Source organism: Scomber japonicus, chromosome 7 (assembly GCF_027409825.1).
Source record: "Scomber japonicus isolate fScoJap1 chromosome 7, fScoJap1.pri, whole genome shotgun sequence".
NCBI classification, from domain to species: Eukaryota; Metazoa; Chordata; class Actinopteri; order Scombriformes; family Scombridae; genus Scomber; species Scomber japonicus.
In genome coordinates, this window is record NC_070584.1 from 35285670 (window position 1) to 35307876 (window position 22207).

A 22207-nucleotide genomic window follows, 5' to 3' on the forward strand; every position below is an offset into this window, starting at 1 on the left:
AACATCAGTTTCTCTAAAAGATAATTCATTCAGTCTGCTGTTGTATGAGAAAGATTTTGAACTCGTTTCCCGAATTATGTCTCAATTAGGGCTGTCAAACGATTAATTTTTTTAATCGAGATTAATCGCAGAATTTCCATATTTAATCACGATTAATGGCGTTTTGAATTGCATGTTTAAAATACTGTTATTTTCCATTTGAAGGCAGTTTTAAGCCCATAATGTAAAGCATTTCTTACCAGAGTGTCTTAACTGGGAATCAATCACGGCTCTGCTGCGACTCCCACACTCCAAAATGGTCCTTTGGTGGAGCTGAGGCTCGCTTGGCTGCACCTGGGTGTTTAGCGTGGAGGTGCTAACTCAAACTCCACGTACTCCGGTAGTAGTTAAACTCCGTTTGACACAGGTTGCATTTTACTTTTGACTTGTCAACTGAAGCGTCTGGAAGTGTTTTAAAGTTAAACAAGCCGTTCAAAAGTCCAGTAGCTCTCTTACTTTCCATCAGCGCGGTAGGTTTACTGCAGGAGGCCACTTCAAAGCATAGCGCTACAGCTAGAGGAGCCGTCTACGGGGGAGTAGAAGGGACAAAAAGGCTTGCAACATTAAAATGCGATTTAAAAAAACTAAAACGTTATGGATTGCATTAATCTAATTTAACGCTGACAGCCCTAGTCTCAATCAATCTTTGCTTAGGTGAAGGAAGAGAAGATCAGCTGATACATGAGAAGCACAAACTGAGGCTACGTCTAGCCTAGCTCTACTTAACATTGCTCCACTTAAAGATTTGGTCCAAGCTGCGTTAAGATGTTAATCTTCTTCTGGTGCTGCTCGGCTGAGCTAAACATCAACTGGACCCGTTCCCATTGTGGCTGCAAAGAGATGAAATTGATATCCAACTTTTCGACTTTTTGACTCTGGAGAACAGATTTAAGATTCATTAGTAGATGTTTTTACTGACGAGAGAATTTCCCAAATGTCCGACTATTGAACCTGTGCATTGTTTAAGCAGTCAGTGTACATTTGAAATGCCTTTCCTACCACCTTACTTGACAGTTTTGTATATTATCCAAACATAAGTGAGCTTAAAACTTTACGAAGCACAAACACAACAAACCAAGCTGATAAGCACACATGCATCCTGTGTCCTGTTTAAAACTACTCAGATGAACTTCTGTTACGTCAGTGAGTACATGCTGATCACAATTTATGCACTTTTGAAAAATGTTCCTTGTGTTTCTTTTCACTGTAAAAAAGCTTTCTAACATGTTTTGTGTCTGAGATGTCGCCATAGAGAGCCGGAGTCATGACATCACTTCCTGTCCAGCCTCTGTTCCACCAGCTTCTGTAACTCAACACAATCTGACTTTCGACCTTAACCCTCTTCATCTTTCTAGTACCTCAGTTTGAGGTACTAGTACTTTACTGTAGTATTTCCATGTGATGCTACATACATCTACATCTCAGAGGGAAATATTGTACTTTCTACTCCACTACATTTATTTAACAGTTTTAGTTACTCTAAAGATGAAGATTTGACACAATGGATAATATAACAAGCTTTTAAAATACAACACATTGTTAAAGATGAAACCAGTCAGCAGTGTATAGTCGGCTCACATTTCAGATGTCTATGAGTTATTAACAGCTCCACCAAATACTGATTCTTCCCTCTAAACTTCTCACATGCTTTCATTTCAATAAATGTTCAAATGATCCAATATTTCAGCAAAAATCAAAGATTAGAGAAAAAGTCCAAAAACTGAAAACACATTTGTGAATCAGAACTTTGTTTTTTTTTCTTTCCTCTCCCATTAATCATCTCAGCAGCCCTCACATTTATCTGCTGACCCTTTGGAGGGGCCCCGCCCCTAGGTTGTGAACCACTGGACTAAACTAGCTAACCATATATAAAGTAGTGTAAACTAGCTAACCGTATATAAAGTAGTGTAAACTAGCTAACCGTATATAAAGTAGTATAAACTAGCTAACTGTATATAAAGTAGTGTAAACTAGCTAACTGTATATAAAGTAGTATAAACTAGCTAACTGTATATAAAGTAGTGTAAACTAGCTTACTGTATATAAAGTAGTATAAACTAGCTAACCGTATATATAGTGTAAACTAGCTAACCGTATATAAAGTAGTATAAACTAGTTAACTGTATATAAAGTAGTGTAAACTAGCTAACTGTATATAAAGTAGTATAAACTAGCTAACTGTATATAAAGTAGTGTAAACTAGCTAACTGTATATAAAGTAGTATAAACTAGCTAACTGTATATAAAGTAGTGTAAACTAGCTAACTGTATATAAAGTAGTATAAACTAGCTAACTGTATATAAAGTAGTGTAAACTAGCTAACTGTATATAAAGTAGTGTAAACTAGCTAACCGTATATAAAGTAGTATAAACTAGTTAACTGTATATAAAGTAGTGTAAACTAGCTAACCGTATATAAAGTAGTATAAACTAGCTAACTGTATATAAAGTAGTGTAAACTAGCTAACTGTATATAAAGTAGTATAAACTAGCTAACTGTATATAAAGTAGTGTAAACTAGCTAACTGTATATAAAGTAGTATAAACTAGCTAACTGTATATAAAGTAGTGTAAACTAGCTAACTGTATATAAAGTAGTATAAACTAGCTAACTGTATATAAAGTAGTATAAACTAGCTAACTATATATAAAGTAGTGTAAACTAGCTCCACCTCCAGCAGCTACAACAGTAACATGCTGCTCTAACACTGATGCTTCACTATTAATAATCTAAAGATGTCATATATAATAATATATCAGTCAGAGGGACCAAACCACTACTTTTACTTATAATGGAGTATTTTTACATTGTTGTATTGGTACTTTCACTGCAGTAAAGGTTTCGGTATCTTTTTACATCTCTTTAACATCCATTAACCTTCCTGTGCTTTCTTCTACAGTCAGTGTTGCTGTGTGCAGTTATGATCTAAGGTTGCTAAAAACATAAATACTGAATGAACAAAGTTAGTAGATGATTTTTCAGAAAACGCCTGTCCTTCACTAAACATGAAGTTACAAAACATTTTTACAAATGTCAGTGAGATTTTTAATGAGCTTTCTTTTGTCCACTCCTGGAACAGAACCTGGAAGTTGTGGTTTGACTCCGGCTCTCTACGCCTCCCTGTTGTATCACTCTGGCTTCAGCAATATTAAAAATGGCCGCACTTTGTCTTTTGGGAGCGCTGGAACTGCCGGAAGGGAAATTTCAACATGATGTAATTAATGTAGCTAAGTTTTCATTGTTATGAGATTAAAAGAGTCTGCACCATACAAATACTGCAGTTCTACTACTCTGGTTTCATTGTTACTAACTGTGGTGAAATAAGAGGATTTAATTTTGAGTGTGTCCTCAACAGCATTGGTTGTTTGTGCAAATGTGTTTTCAGCTCCCTCTAGAGGATGGATGGACGACCCATGAGTAGGGCTGGGTATCGTTAAAAAATGACAATACCTGTATCAATCCAAGAACCCTTAAAGTGATACTGATACCAACTTCATTAGATCCCATCATGTGAATAGAAGCTTTAACTCCTGCACATCTAATTGATTTGATTTGACGATGCTTTTTACATTTTTACACAAATACAACCTGTAGCTGCTGTGGCAGTGGGCCAATCATATGTCGCATTAAATCAAAGAACACTTGTGCTGATTGGCTGCGCGTAAGTCCATACATATAGTCATGTATTCTATCTCTGGGAGCAAAAAGGATCGATTACAGGTTTCAGGACTGGAGACATTTTGATACTACTTGTGTAGTGGAGACCCTCGGTGAATGTAGCTGGTTCAGGGGTATCACTGAGTTCACTTCGGTGTGTCGGCCAGGACACCACTTTCAGCCGAGTCTCCACCCAGCTGACACCTGACGTTAATGCAGCATTAGAACAATGCTGTACTCCAACATTGGATTACCATTGGATTATGATATGGATTTGAAAATTGGGTTAACGTTGTTTACATAAACAGGTGAGGTTGACTAGACGTTGGATATCAGTTGCTTGCCAACACAACTTAAAACCAACTAAATAACAACATCAGCTTGACGTTGATATTTTTATTTGAAACTGACGTCAGCTTTAGACGTTGTCTCAACGTTGGCTTTTAGTTGTCTGACGTTGCAACCGATATTCAACCAAGAACCAACGTTAATACAACGTCCTGTGTCAGCTGAGCAGAGACTCAATAAAGAGGAGGCCCGTAATGTGCCTGATCCTGTTTATTTTCTCCTTACAAGCAATTGTTCTGTGCTTCTAAACACAAAAAAATAACAAATGCATAAATTAATAAATAATCAATAAATCAAACCACTTAGCTCAGATTCAGTAACCTAAAGAACATGCGCACTGACACAATTAACCACTTAACACACGCCCCTGTTTTTATGTTGTTAGCCTAAACGACATGCCCAAGTTGTGAGCAGCACAGATCCCACATAGTTTGAGACTCAGAGATGTGTCTGGTATCATTGGAAAGGAAACACTCTCAGGATTCTTGTAAAAGTGTCTGTGTGATTCTGTGACTTACTGACAAAGAGTGGCAGAGGTTACAATGATGGGGTTGTTTACTCGCCCATAGGTTTGCCTTTACAATGACATGTGTACAGACATTCAGGGACCTCTCAGCAGGATATAGACACAATGAGGCCACAGCCACAGGTCTTGGCTTCATGCAGTCCAAATTTGGAGTCAAAAGACCAAAAGATGAATTTTTCTGAATTATTTTTCAACAGGTATGTCCATGCGTTTTCCTCAGGTCCTTTTTGGAGACTCCAAATGGACACTCGGTTACCATGGTTACCAAAGCTGTATAACCACAATCAAACACCTATAACTTCACAACCCCTTTGTCTACAATCAAAATCTTGGTCTCTAATGAAAGCTGACACCATATTATTATTATTAATATTATTATTATTACATATAACCATATTTTTTTGTTTGGCCATATCTATCTATCTATCTATCTATCTATCTATCTGTTTATTTTGGTATAAGTCATATGTCAAGTCGAAGAAGAACCAACCGTGTACCAAAATGCCGAGTGCGTAATGATATATGGTTCAACTCTTTTACGCACCGGGCACACGCCGGTTACGCTTGGAGTTTGTTTATGGACAGCCAAACTTAATAGCTTAGTGTCAAACACCGTTGGAAACCTCTGACTATTGGCTAAAAGGTTATCAACTTCATTTCACCGAATATTTCCATAGGCTAGAACAGCAGTCAATCAAAGCCATGTCGTCATTGTTGTTGGTCACATGTCCTGCCTAATCCTAAACACCGATTGGCTTGTGTGTGGTGTCGTCAGAAGCAGGAGAGGCTCACGGTCGTAAACATCTAGTCACGTGTACTCTGAGATGGACGTGCAGGTCAGGAAATTACGTAAATGGACCGTATATGGTTTGTTATTTGTGTTATTACGTTACGTGTTGGACTAAATACATGTTGACATATTGAGGAAAGTATTTCGGTTTTATGGAAACGGATTTCATATTTCGGCAGAATGGATATTTGGCGAGCTGTACAGAAAGTCCTGAGTCATAAGATGATCGTTGTGGATAAAGGGAAGACTTTGAAGGTATGTAGCATTATAGCTTTTCTCACTTAGCTGAGGGGCTAGCCGAGCTAATCGCTAATACCATTACGGCTGTGAGCAACCATATAAGTCGTGAGTGGTCTTGAATGAATCAGGAGAATCTAAGCTTTCTAACAATGTACGGCATGAATATATATGTTTAAGGGTTGGTGTTTAAAACATTCAGAAGAACGTGTAGCTACCTCTTAACATCCGTCCCGTCCCGTAGACGGAACAGCGTGCGTTAAGAGGTTAAAGCTCTGAAAATATCTTAGCTAACCAGCACCATCAGAGAAACATATATGAACACAGTCATAAATCCCTCTTATAACTAACACAATACTCTACAGCGTGTTGAATAACCGGCATGATAACGATCGATATAAACACGGCGGGCATATCACGTGACACTTAATACACTCGGAGAATAAGCTAGCGGACATAACTATCATAAACGGCTACTGCAAGGTGAGCACTAAAGTTACACATCATACGGCCCAAACGTTCCCCAATGCACCAGCATACATCCAACCCTCTCTCTACCCACCGAGACATACTTACAGGCTTCATTCACGCACAGACAGTCGCCATGACCTGACAATTACTTCTTGTTCCCGTCATTCACTGCGGCCAAAACACTGCTGCCCGACCAAGTGCGGTCAATTACGATATAACCCCAGCAGGGGGCTCTGCACACATCAATCATCTAGTGCTATATCTAACACATCTAACAGCAACACATATACAGTAACTTTGGAGCCTTTTCTACAACTTGATATTGATTTATTTCGGTCGATAGCTTAAAGGTGTTGAGTACTGGTTCCCAGCCCTACCAGTGAGACTGTTCTACAATATAAAGATGTTTTGTGGTGTGACAGCACTGTGGTTAAGGTCTGGTGAGGTTTGCCAAACCAGTGTCATCATCAAACACTCAATTAAATCATTATTATGATGGTCAGATGCATTTTGAAAGACACTCATGTCACCTGATGAGTGGGTAGCGATTTCAATGGAAGTAAATGAGTTTTTAGTTTTGCTCATTTCTTCATAAGTTTCATTTGGTGCTAATTATAGAATACAGTTTAATTATGTTGAGTTTACAAGCAGCTGTATCCCTAAGAATTTCCTTCAGGATACCATTTAATAATTCATTAATCATTTTGACTAATTTTTTGAGATAAAACAACATGAATACAGATAATACCTTAATGTATAAATTAATGGATAGAGCTTAAATAGCTTAAGTTTAAAAATTTAAAAAAAAAAAAACCTTTTCTTGAAAACCCAATATTTACCTCAATAACACCTTTAATTGACAATTATTGTGTGAATGCAGCTTAATTTGTAAACCAAGGGCTTTTCAAATTAAGGAGTGTATTTAAGTGATTTAGTTTTTGCCTCGTCACATTAATGGATAAATGGATGAAATCTCTGGCTATCAAACACATTTAGTTTTTAAGGGTGGATTAGGATCTATTGATGGCATTTTAAGGATTTTTATTTCATTCTGTAGCTTTGTGGTGACAGTTTGAGAAAGATCTAAGAGAATAAACATAGTAAAGTAGAACAAATAAATTGCTCTGTTAGAGAAGAATATAAATGCTGCTGCAAACTGCTTTCTTTTTTAGTCTGATAATATCAAAAACACGTGCTGCCACCTGCTGGCTGAAGTGTGTCATTACAGCTCTGTGTTAAATCACTGCTGGGTGTGGTGAGCTGAGAGCAGAGTCCTGTTTTACATCAAACAATAAAGAATAACATCATCATCATAAAGCTTCATGAAAAATACTTACCTACTCTAACCCTAACCACTAATAAATTACACATCATTCTCACTTTTCCTTTTTTCCTTTTCAGACCTCCTCCATCTCTGTTGAGTGTTGCATTGTGGGACACCACACTCCAAAATGCATCACTGTTGTCTTGATATTGGTATAAGATATCTTAAAGGAGTTCTGTTTCCATCTATTCATCATACTCAGTTGTTGATTGATATTGATCAGAGCTGATATCCACAGAGAAACTCTAAACTTCAATATATACATATAATAAATAAATATAGAGATGGATACCTGAGGAGCATTCAATCAACGCAGTTAAAGAAATCTGAGTTTACTTGAAAAAGCTTGGCTTGAATTAATCAGTCAGTTTTCACTTAACCCTCCTGTTGTCCTCAGGTCAAGGACGGACAGGAGGACGGAGGAAGGGAGGAAGGAAGTAAAGGAGGAAGGAAGGAAGGAAGGAAGGAGGGCGGAGGGAGGAAAGGAGGAATGAAGGAAGGAAGGAAGGAAAGGAGGAAGGACACAAAAAGGAAGGATTTAAGTAGAGGAGGAAGGACGGAAGGAAGGAAGAAAGGGAGAGAGAAGGAATGAAGGGAGGAAGGAAGTAAGGAAGGAAGGAAAGGAGGAAGGAGGAAGGAAGTAAGGAAGGAAGGAAAGGAGTAAGGAGGGATGGAGGGAGGGAAAGAGGAAGGAAGTAAGGAGAGAAGGAAGAGGGGAAGGAAGGAAGGAAAGAAGGAAGGAACAGTCAAAAGAGAGACAGGGTCAATTTGACCCGGAGGACGACATGAGGGTTAAAGATCAAATCGTTCCACTAACATGATTTATCTTTTTCTAATCAAAGCTAAATCGAGCCAGACTTAAATAATCCTGCATTGTGTGTATTCATGGAGAAGTTAAGCAGCACTGAACTGTTGACAGATCAAATTAAAGCTTCTATTATTATTGATCATCCTTTTTTTATTGGACATAACAGGTGATACAGCAGTTACATTTATTTCTGCCTGAGTAACACAAACATACAAATGATCAACTTTACTTGGTAAAAACACAAAAACAGCAAATAAGAAACATGTGAAAAGATTAGAAACAGATGAATGATGGTGTAAATGAGCTTTTTATTGTGGATATTTCTGTTTGTCCTCTAATATTCTGTTCACATACAGCTAGAGCTGCAAGTATTAGTCCATTCATTGATTATCCATCAACACTAAATCAGCACTTCATCATCATTTTAGTCCTTTTGAAGCTTTTCTTTGTCTGACATGATAATAAATTGAATATTTGATGTTCTGGACTTTAGTTCAGACTAAATGAGACATTTAAAGATGCTGCCTTTGACTCTGTGAGATTATAACCAGCGTTTTAGGAAGACAGCTTTATTTATATAGCGCATTTCATACACTGGGTCAATTCAATGTGATTTACATAAAAACTAAATATTAAACTGTAAAAAGAAGTTAAAAACAATATTTACACTATTTCCTGATATTTAATAGACAAAACTATGAATAGATGAATGGATGAATCATCATGTTGATTGACAGCTGTACATGCACATCCAGTAGAGACACATAAAAACATGTTGGTTTCTGATTCCACTATATGATTAAAAAAACAAGTCATTGAACAAGAAGTCAAAAAACCAAATAAGAGGAGAAAGAACAAAGTTTCTCTATAGGCCAGCAGATACTTCCTGTCATTGTGTGTGTTATAGTTAGTGGCTAAACTCTTCCAACATGTTTAAAAAGCTCGCTCACAACTTGACGTTTCAGTAAACTTTGAGCCGCTGGTGGTTTTCTCTCTGAGAGCTTCTGAGTTTCTCTTTGGGTGTTGGACTTGAACATTGACTGAGACTCATAAGGATCAAAGCCACCACCTCCCAACCTCCAAACAGTCCTCTAACAGACTGAGATATCTGCTCTGAGAAAATCAGCTTCTGTTTTACAGCTTTTTAAATGTGGATATATGTGACTGACTAACTAACTGTCAGTCATGTGGAAACCATGTTGGCTTTAGAAACTCTATTTACAACCAGTGAGAGATCAGGTTGGTACTAAATAACATGAGAACGTTTCTCTGACAGGAGGAGACTCTCCTTCCTACAGATCACACAGAGCCACTGAACCAAAACCAGACCAGAACCCAAACCCAGCATACAGAGGTTCAGTGAATGTGGTGTTAAAGGTGTGGAGGTGGATCAGTGTGTCAGAGGAGACTCTGTAGAAGGACAGAGTGCCAGCAGGACAGTCCACATACACTGCTACTCTGTTAGAGACAGAGGAGGAGGAGGAGGGGGAGGAGGAGGAGGAGGAGATGGATGTTTGTCTGCTATTGTGACAGACATAGTAACGGACAGAGTAACCATCATCACAGCACTCCAGTCTCCAGGACTGATCGTTCAATCCAAACCAACAGTCTTTACTTTCTCCTTTCCTGCTGATTCTTCTGTAACTCACTGATATATAAACGTATCCTCTCCACTCGACCTCCCAGTAACAGCGACCAGTCAGAACATTTCTACTCAGCAGCTGAGGATAGACATCATGTCTGTCTGGATGATCAGGATATGACTGATCCTCCTTCACACGCGTCACCTTCCTGTTGTTATCAGACAGTTTGAGTTTTCTGTTTGCTGTGTTTGGATCCAGTGTGAGTTCACAGAAATCTGATGGAGAGAACGAGACACAATACAGTTATTGATCAGTTATTGATCGATCTTCTGTTTTTAACCCGATGTGAGTCACATATGTGCAGTTGAGTCAGCCATCTTGGACAGTAATGTACGGCAACACCACTTGGACAAACTACTGTTATAGGTTGGATAGATGTATTTCATTCATGTTTCAGCAGTTGGATGTGAGTCCACACAAAGTATAGAAACAATAGAAGTTCAACACCAGATTTTACATCTGTATGTAACCAGAGAAGTAGTAATACACCCCATGTTTGTTTATTAAACCATAGAACAGTACAAATAATGACAAACTCAAACTTTTTCATATGTACCATTCAATTGATCTATAACATCACACCTCCTGTATTGTAACTGCAGAACTTACTGCCACAGTGTGTGTAATACACAATAAGGGAGAAAATACAAGGTAAACAAATACGATTTAAATATTATATTAAAAGAAAAAGAAGAGAAAAATAATATTACTAATGAACAAATAAAATGATAAAAAGAAAAAGCAAGGGGTTTAGCAGAGCTGAAATGTAACCATAAGTGAATACAATGTGTTAGCATGAGCATTATCTATCTTCTTAAGGCTCCTTTGAAAAAGAGAGAGTTCATTTTTAAGTGTAGACCATGAGGGGGAGGACTTAGCTAATCCACATTTATCTACATCATTTGGGCCACAAAAATAACACTTTTCTAATTTAAACCTTTTTCTTATGAATTCACTTTATTGTTTTAAAATGTATTTCTTTCTCTATATTTCAACCTTGTCATAACGGTGATAAATAAGTGTATTCCTTGTTCTACCAGGATAGAGGCTATTTACAAGGGATTGTCTCAAAAATGTATTATTATTGTTTAGAAAGATTGTTGCATCGTCAGCTGACTTACGATTCATTTGTGGTTGTTAATGTCTAATCCTTCTATATTCTCATTTGTAACCGTTATAGCTAGTAATTCTGTGACTGCAATAAATAGAAGAGGGGAAATACTGCATAAGTCTAAAAATAAAATAAAAGCATGAACATTAATGAAGTTACTATAATCAATAAGATCCAGAAGCAGGCGGATATTGTTATGGATAGATCTTCCTTTAAGGAATCCTGATTGTGTTGAGCTAATTATGTCGGATATGTCTGCTTTTAATCTGGTTTTGTAGTCTGTGTTTAACCCTTCACTCTGGAATACTTTCACATATACAGCTTGTTCTTCTAATAGTGTGTTATGATGTTACAGTAAATCAGAGACAAGCTGAACATTTAATAAATATTTATTTACACTAAAGCAGACAGACTCTGCAAACACCAGAAGGAAGAAGACAAAAGAGGAAGAGCTGAGACAAAAACAATGATGTGGTAGTTATGTTTGATCTCAATAATAAAAAATGACTAAAAGTTATTTATGTTTTAAAATGATAGTATGTACGGTTGTATAGCATAAATGTCACGCTATTACTTGTTGGTTGATCTTTATTAACTTCAGTTTTCGTCGTCACATGTAGAAAGCAGGTCGGGTGAATAAAGTGTTTTGTCCAAGCGGAGTTGCCGTACATAACTGTCCAAGATGGCGGAGGCAACTCAAATCGGGTTCTATCATCTGTTTTATACTTCTTGTCCCACCCGTTTGTTTTGTTCAGGTTTTTCTGTTTTTAATTCTATTTTTTTTTCCCACAATAAAATAAAGAATAAAAATAAAAGCAGACTTACACTTCCTCAGACCTGGTGTCAACCATCGGACTCCAGCAGGCTGCAGGCTGAAAGGAGGAGGGGGGTCAGAGCAGCACGTTCTCTTTCAGCATGCTAACATGGACGTTACATGGCTCTAGTCTACTGTTTTATTATTCTCTTCTAATGTGGGGTTGGGCTTTCATACACTTTGATCCAATCTGAATCCACTATCCCAATCCTTCTGAAACCCTGATTGAATCTAATCAGGTTTAACTTTCAACATTTACAGGAAACTTCAGTTAGAAAGAAGAAAAAGTCAAAGATTCAGTTGAGATCTGTGATCAGCTCTGACAGAGAAAATGTTTCCAGCTCTTCCTCCTCTATCACACATTGTCTGTCCATACCTGAGAGTGTCCAGTCTCCACTGTGGATCCTCCAGTCCAGCAGACAGAAGCTTCTCTCCTGAGTCTCCTGGATGATTGTAGCTCAGGTCCAGCTCTCTCAGATGGGAGGGGTTGGCCCTCAGAGCTGAGGCCAGAGAAGCACAGCCTTCCTCTGTGATCAGACATCCTGACAGGCTGCAAACACACAAAACAACACACATGTCACACAGTGTGAGAGTACTGGGGGGTTTTCCAGAAAGCTGGTTATGTGAAAACTGAGACGGGTTTTCCGTTTCTTCGCAATCCAGTAGATATCGAGGCTGAATTAATTTACAATACCTTACTTTGGGAGATGATCTTCAGGACTCAATTGGATGTGCTTTCATTTATGAGATGAATATGTGTTAGATATTATATATATATGTGTGTGTGTGTATATATCTCAAGTGTGTGATGGGAGAAAGAACATTATAAATAAAATACAACTAGGAATAAGTAAGGAACTCATTATTGTAGTTGCAGTATTCTTAAGGATGTTCTACTTTATCTAGTTCACTTAAATTCTTTTTTAGTAATTTTGAGGCTCAAACTCTAAAACTTTTACAGATTGTTTACATCCATTATCAAGTCAACCATCAGAGACACTTTGAGCATCTACAGACAGCGTCTCATACACAATGAGAGAGCCTGGCGTACTTATAAGGAGAACAGATACGGCTCCAGAGGGAACTGAACACCCACAGCTCTGAAGATGAAGCTCAGATTCATCGAGTGGAACCACTGGTTGGCCAAAAACACTGTGATGGACCTAACCCTAACCCTTTATAAAAGTATCACTGTGTTACTGAAGGTGTAAAAGTAGGACATAAGCAGGCAAGAAATTAGACTTTCAAAATGTTCAACTAGTATCTTGATTCTTGATTACTGTGATGTATAAGACAGAAATTACATGGAAATTATCCTGCAACAGCTCACTTAAATGCCATGATATGTGAGGTCAATTTAGGGGCAATTTCTAAGAAATTTCAAATAAGTTATCTGCTAATTATTACATGACTGTTCAATTTAAAGACCGGTCCAATGAGATGTTAGCCAAATCTGAAGTTTAGAAAAAACTGGTTTGACAAATCACATCAGCAGAGACAATCCTACACAGGTTTAATGTTTATCCTCTGAAGGTTATCAATGTTTTGTGTTTGTTATGTACATTGGGATCTACTCTAAAGACTCATGTAAAAAGGGTCGGTGTTATGAGCAAATGCTTCAGCCTTCACCTTTTTGGTCAGAAACTGCTTCATTTGTTTATTTCTTTATATTTTTCACGTTTTGGTTGACAGATGAAGAAAACAAGAACGTATGATTATTTACTTTATTATACGTGTATTCTAAACTAAAAAGGTTGATGAATCCTGACCTGAGAGTCTTCAGTTCACAGTGTGGACTCTCCAGTCCAGCAGAAAGCTGCTTCACTCCTGAATCCTGCAGGTTGTTGTTACTCAGGTCCAGATCTCTCAGACTAGAGGACTGGGAGCTGAGAACTGAGGACAGAGCTGCACAGCTTCTCTCTGAGAGGTTACAGCCATTCAGCCTGGAGAGACAAGTGAAATACATCAGAATCTGTGATAAACAGACATAAATATCTCAATCACATGATATAAAAGTAAAGGTCAGTTTCTTTACTTTATGAAGCTGAGTCAATGAAAGATAAACTGGAAAATCCAAACATTTTATTTCCTGTGAAAATAAAATCTTGGTGAATCCGAAATCGTGAGATTAGAAAAGCTGAACTTCATAGTTGAGAAAAATACTTCAAAGACAAAGTAAAACTTGATCTGACCTGAGAGTCTTCAGTCCACAGTGTGGACTCTCCAGTCCAGCAGAAAGCTGCTTCACTCCTGAATCCTGCAGGTTGTTGCTACTCAGGTCTAGATCTCTCAGACTAGAGGACTGGGAGCTGAGAACTGAGGACAGAGCTGCACAGCTTCTCTCTGAGAGGTTACAGACAGTCAGCCTGGAGATACAAGTGAAATACATCAGAATCTGTGATAAACAGACGTAAATATCTCAATCACATGATATAAAAGTAAAAATCAGTTTCTTTACTTCATAAAGCTGTGTCAATGAAAGATAAACTGGAAAATACAAACATTTTATTTCCTGTGAAAATAAAATCTTGGTGAAAAACTTCTGTGAATCAGAAATCCTGACATTAGAAAAGCTGAACTTCATAGTTGAGAAAAATACTTCAAAGACAAAGTATAACTTGATCTGACCTGACAGCTTTCAGTCCAAAGTGTGGACTCTCCAGTCCAGCAGAAAGCTGCTTCTGAAGCTCTGAGTCAGTCACCATGGTAACCGAAAATCTGAGTCAGTCTCCATGGTAACTGAAACTCACAGTCAGTCACCATGGTAACTGAAACTCACAGTCAGTCACCATGGTAACTGAAACTCTGTGAACATAACCTGCTCACTGGCAGGTTTTCTTAAAGAAACCCTGAGTTTCTACCTGTCAGACAGGTTTTCTGTTTTTTAATTCACAATACTTTACGTTGGGAGATTCATTCAGGGCTCAATTGGATGTGCTTTCATTGATGAGATGAATATCTGCTAGAACGGTATCACTTTTCATTACATCATTACACACACACACACACACACACAAACACACACACACACACACACACACACACACACACACACACACACACGCGCACGCGCACACAGTCTTCTGCCTTCTTTTAATCTTATGTTTAGGAAGTATTTTATTGAGTATTATATCGTCACATTTTAGTCTTAAAATTAATGACTCAAATATGTATAATATATGTAAAATTGTGTTAAATAAAAGTGTTAAAATAGTGTAAAATGTTAATCTACTAAGCAGGATATTAGATGAGAGGACATATGTGTTAAACAGCTTTCTGTTGGAGGTTTAAATTACATGTTGAAATAGACACTGTGTGAATATCATAGCCAGTAAAATGTGCCTTACTTTTCTGAATTATTTTTTCTTATTTCATTTTTAGCTGCTTCCAATTACGTTACAAGACCTTTCCACCTGTATGCTACAATTTTAAGTGAGGACTGTTAAGTCAGTGGAGTGGTTTATTAAAACTGAAGCATTGACTTGGGCAGCAGTTTTCTCCCATGATGCTTCTCTCTCCTTTGCGTCTACAGCAGTGTTACTTTTAGTGAAATATATGTCATGTTCATCACAGGCCTGCAGGGGGAGCTCCAGCTCCAGTTACAGTTACACTGAAGTGACATAACTTGATCTTTTTTTCTAAGTAGTAATACTTCTTCAGGAAAATGTGAAGTAGAAACACAAAGATGTGTGATTTAAGAATCATCAGTATGTGTGATGGGAGAAAGAACATTTTATATTAGAAATCATATAAAATACAAATAGGAATAAGTAAAGAACTCATTATTGTAGTTGCATGATTCTTAAGGATGTTCTACTTTATCTGGGTCACTTAAATTCTTTTTTAGTCATTTTGAGGCTCAAAATCTAAAACTTTTGCAGGTTGTTTACATCTATTATCAAGTCAACCATCAGAGACATTTTGAGCATCTACAGACAGCGTCTCATACACACTGAGAGAGCCTGGCGTACTTATAAGGAGAACAGATACGGCTCCAGAGGGAACCGAACACCCACAGCTCTGAAGATGAAGCTCAGATTCATCGAGTGGAACCACAGGTTGGCCAAAAACACTGTGATGGACCCAACCCTAACCCTTTAAAAAAACATCACTGTGTTACTGAAGGTGTAAAAGTAGGACATAAGCAGGAAAGAAATTAGACTAGACTAATCAACTAGTATCTTGATTCTTGATTACTGTGGTGTATAAGACAGAAACTACATGGAAATGATCCTGCAACAGCTCACTTAAATGCCATGATATGTGAGGTCAATTTAGGGGCAATTTCTTTCAAATAAGTTATCTGCTAATTATCACATGACTGTTCAATCTACAGACCGGTCCAATGAGATGTTAGCCAAATCTGTAATCATCAGTGGTGTTTAATAATTCAACAACAAAAACAAAAGAAAACAATAAAAATCTGCATAGAAAGTAATTCTCTGCTGCTGAAGTTTAGAAAAAACTGGTTTGACAAATCACATCATCAGAGACAATCCTACACAGGTTTAATGTTTATCCTCTGAAGGTTATAAATGTTTTGTGTTTGTTATGTACATTGGGATCTACTCTAAAGACTCATGTAAAAAGGGTCGGTGTTATGAGCAAATGCTTCAGCCTTCACCTTTTTGGTCAGAAACTGCTTCATTTGTTTATTTCTTTATATTTTTCGCCTTTTGGTTGACAGATGAAGAAAACAAGAACGTATGATTATTTACTTTGTTATACGTGTATTCTAAACTAAACAGATTGATGAATTCTGACCTGAGAGTCTTCAGTGTACAGTGTGGACTCTCCAGTCCAGCAGAAAGCTGCTTCACTCCTGAATCCTGCAGGTTGTTGTTCCTCAGGTCCAGATCTCTCAGACTAGAGGACTGGGAGCTGAGAACTGAGGACAGAGCTGCACAGCTTCTCTCTGAGAGGTTACAGTCAGTCAGCCTGGAGATACAAGTGAAATACATCAGAATCTGTGATAAACAGACATAAATATCTCAATCACATGATATAAAAGTAAAGATCAGTTTCTTTACTTTATAAAGCTGTGTCAATGAAAGATAAACTGGAAAATCCAAACATCTTATTTCTTGTGAAAATAAAATATTGGTGAAAAACTTTTGTGAATCAGAAATCGTGACATTAGAAAAGCTGAACTTCACAGTTGAGAAAAATACTTCAAAGATAAAGTATAACTTGGTCTGACCTGAGAGTTTCTAGTCCACAGTGTGGACTCTCCAGTCCAGCAGAAAGCTGCTTCACTCCTGAATCCTGCAGGTCGTGGTTACTCAGGTCCAGATCTCTCAGACTAGAGGACTGGGAGCTGAGAACTGAGGACAGAGCTTCACAGCTTCTCTCTGAGAGGTTACAGCCAGTCAACCTGGAAATGAAATATAAAGAAACAGAAAACAAGCAAGAAGTTACTTTTTCTTTCAAGACAGCACAGTATTTAAATAATGATGAATAAGTCTAACTATCTGCGTACTTATGATAGAAAAACATTGTGTGACTTGATCTGTCGTTTCATTAGTGATATTTGTTACAAAAGAACCCTTGAAGAGATAACTGCTGTGTGCTGTCTGTGTAAGATTTGTGTATTGTTGAATTAAAGAGACGCTGACTTCAAAATTCATTGAATGGTGACTATTATTTCAATATAGTTCACATTTTTATTTCCTACAACTTACAGAGCTTTTTTGGAGGCTTTGACCACTGGCAGCAGCCTCAGAAGAGCCTCCTCTGAAGAATACTCTGAAGCAGAGTATTTCTTCAGGTCAAACACGTCCAGATCTTTTTCTGATGTCAGTAAGATGAAGACCAGAGCTGACCACTGAGCAGGAGACAGTTTATCTGTGGAGAGACTTCCTGATCTCAGGGACTGTTGGATCTTCTCCACTAGAGAACGATCATTCAGTTCATTCAGACAGTGGAACAGATTGATGCTTCTCTCTGCAGACAGATTCTCACTGATCTTCTTCTTGATGTACTCAACTGTTTCCTGATTGGTCTGTGAGCTACTTCCTGTCTGTGTCAGCAGGCCTCGTAGGAGAGTCTGATTGGTCTGCAGTGAAAGACCCAGGAGGAAGCGGAGGAACAAGTCCAGGTGTCCATTTGGACTCTTTAAGGCCTCGTCCACAGCACTCTGGTAGAAAAGTGACCACCAGGGTGTTGTTTGTTCTTCTGCCAGCAGATTGACTCTAGACTTGATGAATGTCAGATGGACATGAAGAGCAGCCAGAAACTCCTGAACACTCATATGGACGAAGCAGAACACCTTGTCCTGGTACAGCCCTCTCTCCTCTTTAAAGACCTGTGTGAACACTCCTGAGTACACTGAGGCTGCTCTGATATCGATGCCACACTCTGTCAGGTCTGATTCATAGAAGATCAGGTTGCCTTTCTGCAGCTGCTCAAAAGCCAGTTTTCCCAGAGACTCAATCATCTTCCTGCTCTCTGGACTCCAGTGTGGATCTGTCTCAGCTCCTCCATCATACTTGACCTTCTTCAGTTTGGACTGCACCCCCAGGAAGTGGATGTACATTTCAGTCAGGGTCTTGGGCAGCTCTCCTCCCTCTCTTCTTTTCAACACATCCTCCAGAACTGTAGCTGTGATCCAGCAGAAGACTGGGATGTGGCACATGATGTGGAGGCTTCGTGATGTCTTGATGTGGGAGATGATGGTGCTGGCCTGCTCCTCATCTCTGAATCTCTTCCTGAAGTACTCCTCCTTCTGTGGGTCACTGAACCCTCTGACCTCTGTCACCATGTCGACACACTCAGGAGGGATCTGATTGGCTGCTGCAGGTCGTGTGGTTATCCAGAGGCGAGCAGAGGGAAGCAGTTTCCCCCTGATGAGGTTTGTCAGCAGCACATCCACTGAGGTGGACTTTGTAACATCAGTCAGGTTCTTATTGTTGTGGAAGTCCAGAGGAAGTCGACACTCATCCAGACCGTCAAAGATGAACACAACCTGGAACTCCTCAAACCTGCAGATTCCTGCTTCTTTGGTTTCAGTAAAGAAGTGATGAACAAGTTCCACCAAGCTGTACTTTTTCTCTTTCAGCACATTCAGCTCTCTGAAAGTGAATGGAAATGTGAAGTGTATGTCCTGGTTGGCTTTGTCTTCAGCCCAGTCCAGAGTGAACTTCTGTGTTAAGACTGTTTTCCCAATGCCAGCCACTCCCTTTGTCATCACTGTTCTGATTGGTTCATCTCTTCCAGGTGAGGCTTTAAAGATGTCTTCTTGTCTGATTGTTGTTTCTGGTCTGTCTGGTTTCCTGGATGCTGTTTCAATCTGTCTGACCTCATGTTCATCATTGACCTCTGCAGTCCCTCCCTCTGTGATGTAGAGCGGTGTGTAGATCTGATTCAGAAGGGTTGGGTTTCCTGCTTTAGCGACCCCCTCAAACAGACACTGGAACTTCTTCTGCAGGTTAGTCTTGAGTTTAAGTCGACACCTGCCAGCAGGAGTTCCTGAATGAACACAATAAATAAGATTAATAACTGAATAATAAAGAAAAAATGAAAATATTGCCTTAAAGAATACATACTGTATATAAACATTATCTTCCATCTCTTGAGACTTCAGTAAATGTCTCATTTATCCATCATATTAAATTTTTATAGAAATCCTCTTACTGCTCTGCAGATGCTCAGCCAGCTCCTCCTGCTTCATCCTCCTCAGGAAGTGTAGTGCGATCTTTAGAAAAGCCTCTCTGCTGTTCCTCCTCTGCTCTTCCTCCTCACCGTCCAACACCTCCTCATCCTCCCTCTGACTCTCTAAGCATTCTGGGTCATCTGGACTCAGAACCTTCTGCATCTTCTTCAGCTCGTTCTTCACAAAAGTGACGATGTTCTCCTCCAGCAGCTGGAACAGAATAATATATGAATGACACAATCAAACTAACATCATGAAGCAAACATCAGATCCGTGTTGACACACTGACAATCCACTGGTCTACAAAGTGCAGCATGGAGATGATTGTGAACACAATAGATGTAAAAGTAGTTGTTGTGCATGTTCAGACCATAAATATGGAGTCCAGCTGTGTTTGATGCTGCTGGGCAGACTGACCACTGGGAACCTCTGAGCTCTCCTGGTCCACTCTGTGGAGGAATCATGAAGAATGAGCTCACATTATGTCCGTCCACACAGAGACAAACACAAGCTAAAGGTCCATCAAGTGATATTTGGATGTGAACAGAGAATCAGATGACTCCCTGTAGTGGTAAAGCTTTACTAGTCCTGTTGATCCCACTGAGAATCAACAGCTCAGTCTGTTTGTAGCTTTCAGCTCAGAGTCACTTTGGTTTAGTCCCAACAGCTCTCACCAACCCTCCATGAAGCTCTGCCTCCCTCACTGCACACTGCTGAAGGCAGCTACAACCAGTGTGTGGTTGTATGAGACTGGTTGTACTGGGCAGCTCCCAGTGTCAATGTGTCTGACTGTGTGAGTGTGAACGCTGCTCAGAGAACTTTGTCTGAGTCAATAAAGGTTTAAAAACAGGAGACTTGATAAGAGTCTGATGAAAACATCATTATGTTTTTATCTGTTTGAAATCCTCACCTGTGATCATCAGAGTGGCGTCCATCTTTGAAGTTATAAGGAAGCTCCATAGACCAATCACTTTTCATGGACACACAGCTGGGTTCAGGTTGGTCCAGCTTCCCCCTAATAGAAACACAAGATAAATTCAGTTTGCCTATCAGGCCTCCAGGGGGGGTCGAGGATGCAATCTTAACATTACTGCACTTACTGCACACTCACCTTGAGAAACCAAACCATGCTAAGATTTTATATGTTGACTTTTCATCTGCTTTTAATACTATTCAACCAGCATTTTAGCAGATATACTATCTACAGAAGCCGGACTGATCTTATAGATTGTTAGTTTCAGAATCCAGCAGGTTGGAGTGGGCTCGTCACTCTCTGACAGAATGATCACCTGTACAGGCTCACCTCAGGGCTGTGTTTTATCATCTCTTTGTTCTTTTTATAAACCAACTCCTGCACCAGTACTTTCACTAACAGGCCCGTTGTTTTTGTATGTATGCGTATTGGTAGGAAATTGTAGATTTTGTGAATTGGTGATTGGATTGGGAGCTGGCAAGCACTGATTTGAGAGGTGGGGGTGGGATTCAATAAGTTTTGACTTCTTCCCACTCCCTTTCGAATGTGGTTGACAGTGCATTATATTTTCTGTCGGGTGTACGTTCGCTATTTTCGATGAGAACACTGTGCTTTCATTTTTTTATGTGCTGTTTTTGTTTTGTTTTTTGTTTCTTCTTCTCTCACGCATTCGAAATAAAAATAATCTAATCTAATCTAAACTTTATTAAGTATTCTGCCGACACAGCATTGCTGAGCCTCTTACAAGATGAGGAGGAAGCGCATGGGCCAGTTTTAGACTTCTTTCTAAACTGGTTTGAGAAGTACCTTGGTATTGTTCTTGACAATAAGCTAAAATGGGACACTTGGACTGATCACGTGAACACCAAAGAAATTGTAATGTTGTAATCTGTGCTTTTATTGAAAATGTTGTAACCTTTTGTATCATCTGCAGGTTTGGTAACACTACTGAGGCACAGAAACAGAAAAACTGTATTAATGGTAAGTTAACTGCAGCAGGTATTTTATCTGTTTGAAATCCTCACCTGTGATCATCAGAGTGGCGTCCATCTTTGAAGGTAATAGGATGCTCCATAGACCAATCACTGTTCATAGACACACAGCTGGGCTCAGGTTGGTCCAGCTTCCTCCTGATAGAAACACAAGATAAATTCTGCTCAGCACCCAGAACACACTGACACTAAATCTGTCAGTGATTTAATACACCTACTGTACACAACACAGTAGTATCCAGGTAGTTTCATATGAATTCACTGTTAAACTTAAACATGATTAACTGTATGAGTAGAGCTGTATTCAGTGCAGTGTGCAGCACCTGGAGGCGTGAAGCTGACACTCAGCCGAGGACACAGATGCATGAACTCCTTAAATCTCAGCTGGTGGTAAATGAGTGTTGGGTTCTTATTGTCTAAGGCTTCTCCTTCATCTACTGTCTTGGATTGAACCTCATTTGGACGTCTCTTTGGATAAAAGCATCTGCCAAATGAATTCATGTCAATAAAATGTTTGTTTGGTCTTATATATGAGGGGCCCCGGCCCTCGTACCCACTCTGACATTCACACTGATCTGCTCTGTCCATCATCACTATAAAATGATCATCAATCAATAGAAATTATAGTTTTAATAAAAACAGCAACAAACTGAAATGATATAATTACCAACATTATGGATTATTATGGATCAGAAATATCAATAAATGATCCAAATGTCAAATAATTCAACTGAGAACTATTTATCCTGATTGAGGTTTGAACTCATATTGTCCAATAACCTGATTTTAATACTGAGAACTATTTACTTTTAATCAGATGA

The 22207-nt window shown here is 38.8% G+C and overlaps 1 protein-coding gene across 1 annotated transcript; it reads right to left on the reverse strand.

The window, feature by feature from the left end:
* Nucleotides 1-4485: 4485 nt before the first annotated feature.
* Nucleotides 4486-21974, reverse strand: LOC128362359 (NLR family CARD domain-containing protein 3-like; the record flags this gene model as incomplete). Its single annotated transcript, XM_053323099.1, has 12 exons — nucleotides 21940-21974; nucleotides 21420-21524; nucleotides 20332-20436; nucleotides 19792-19870; nucleotides 19403-19631; nucleotides 17452-19237; nucleotides 16535-16708; nucleotides 13540-13713; nucleotides 12147-12320; nucleotides 11782-11828; nucleotides 9527-10060; nucleotides 4486-4496 (listed from the first exon to the last, which is right to left on the reverse strand). Coding segments are annotated over exons 1-12 (3453 nt in total), but the record flags the coding sequence as incomplete, so codon positions are not given.
* Between the last annotated feature and the right edge of the window lie 233 nt (nucleotides 21975-22207).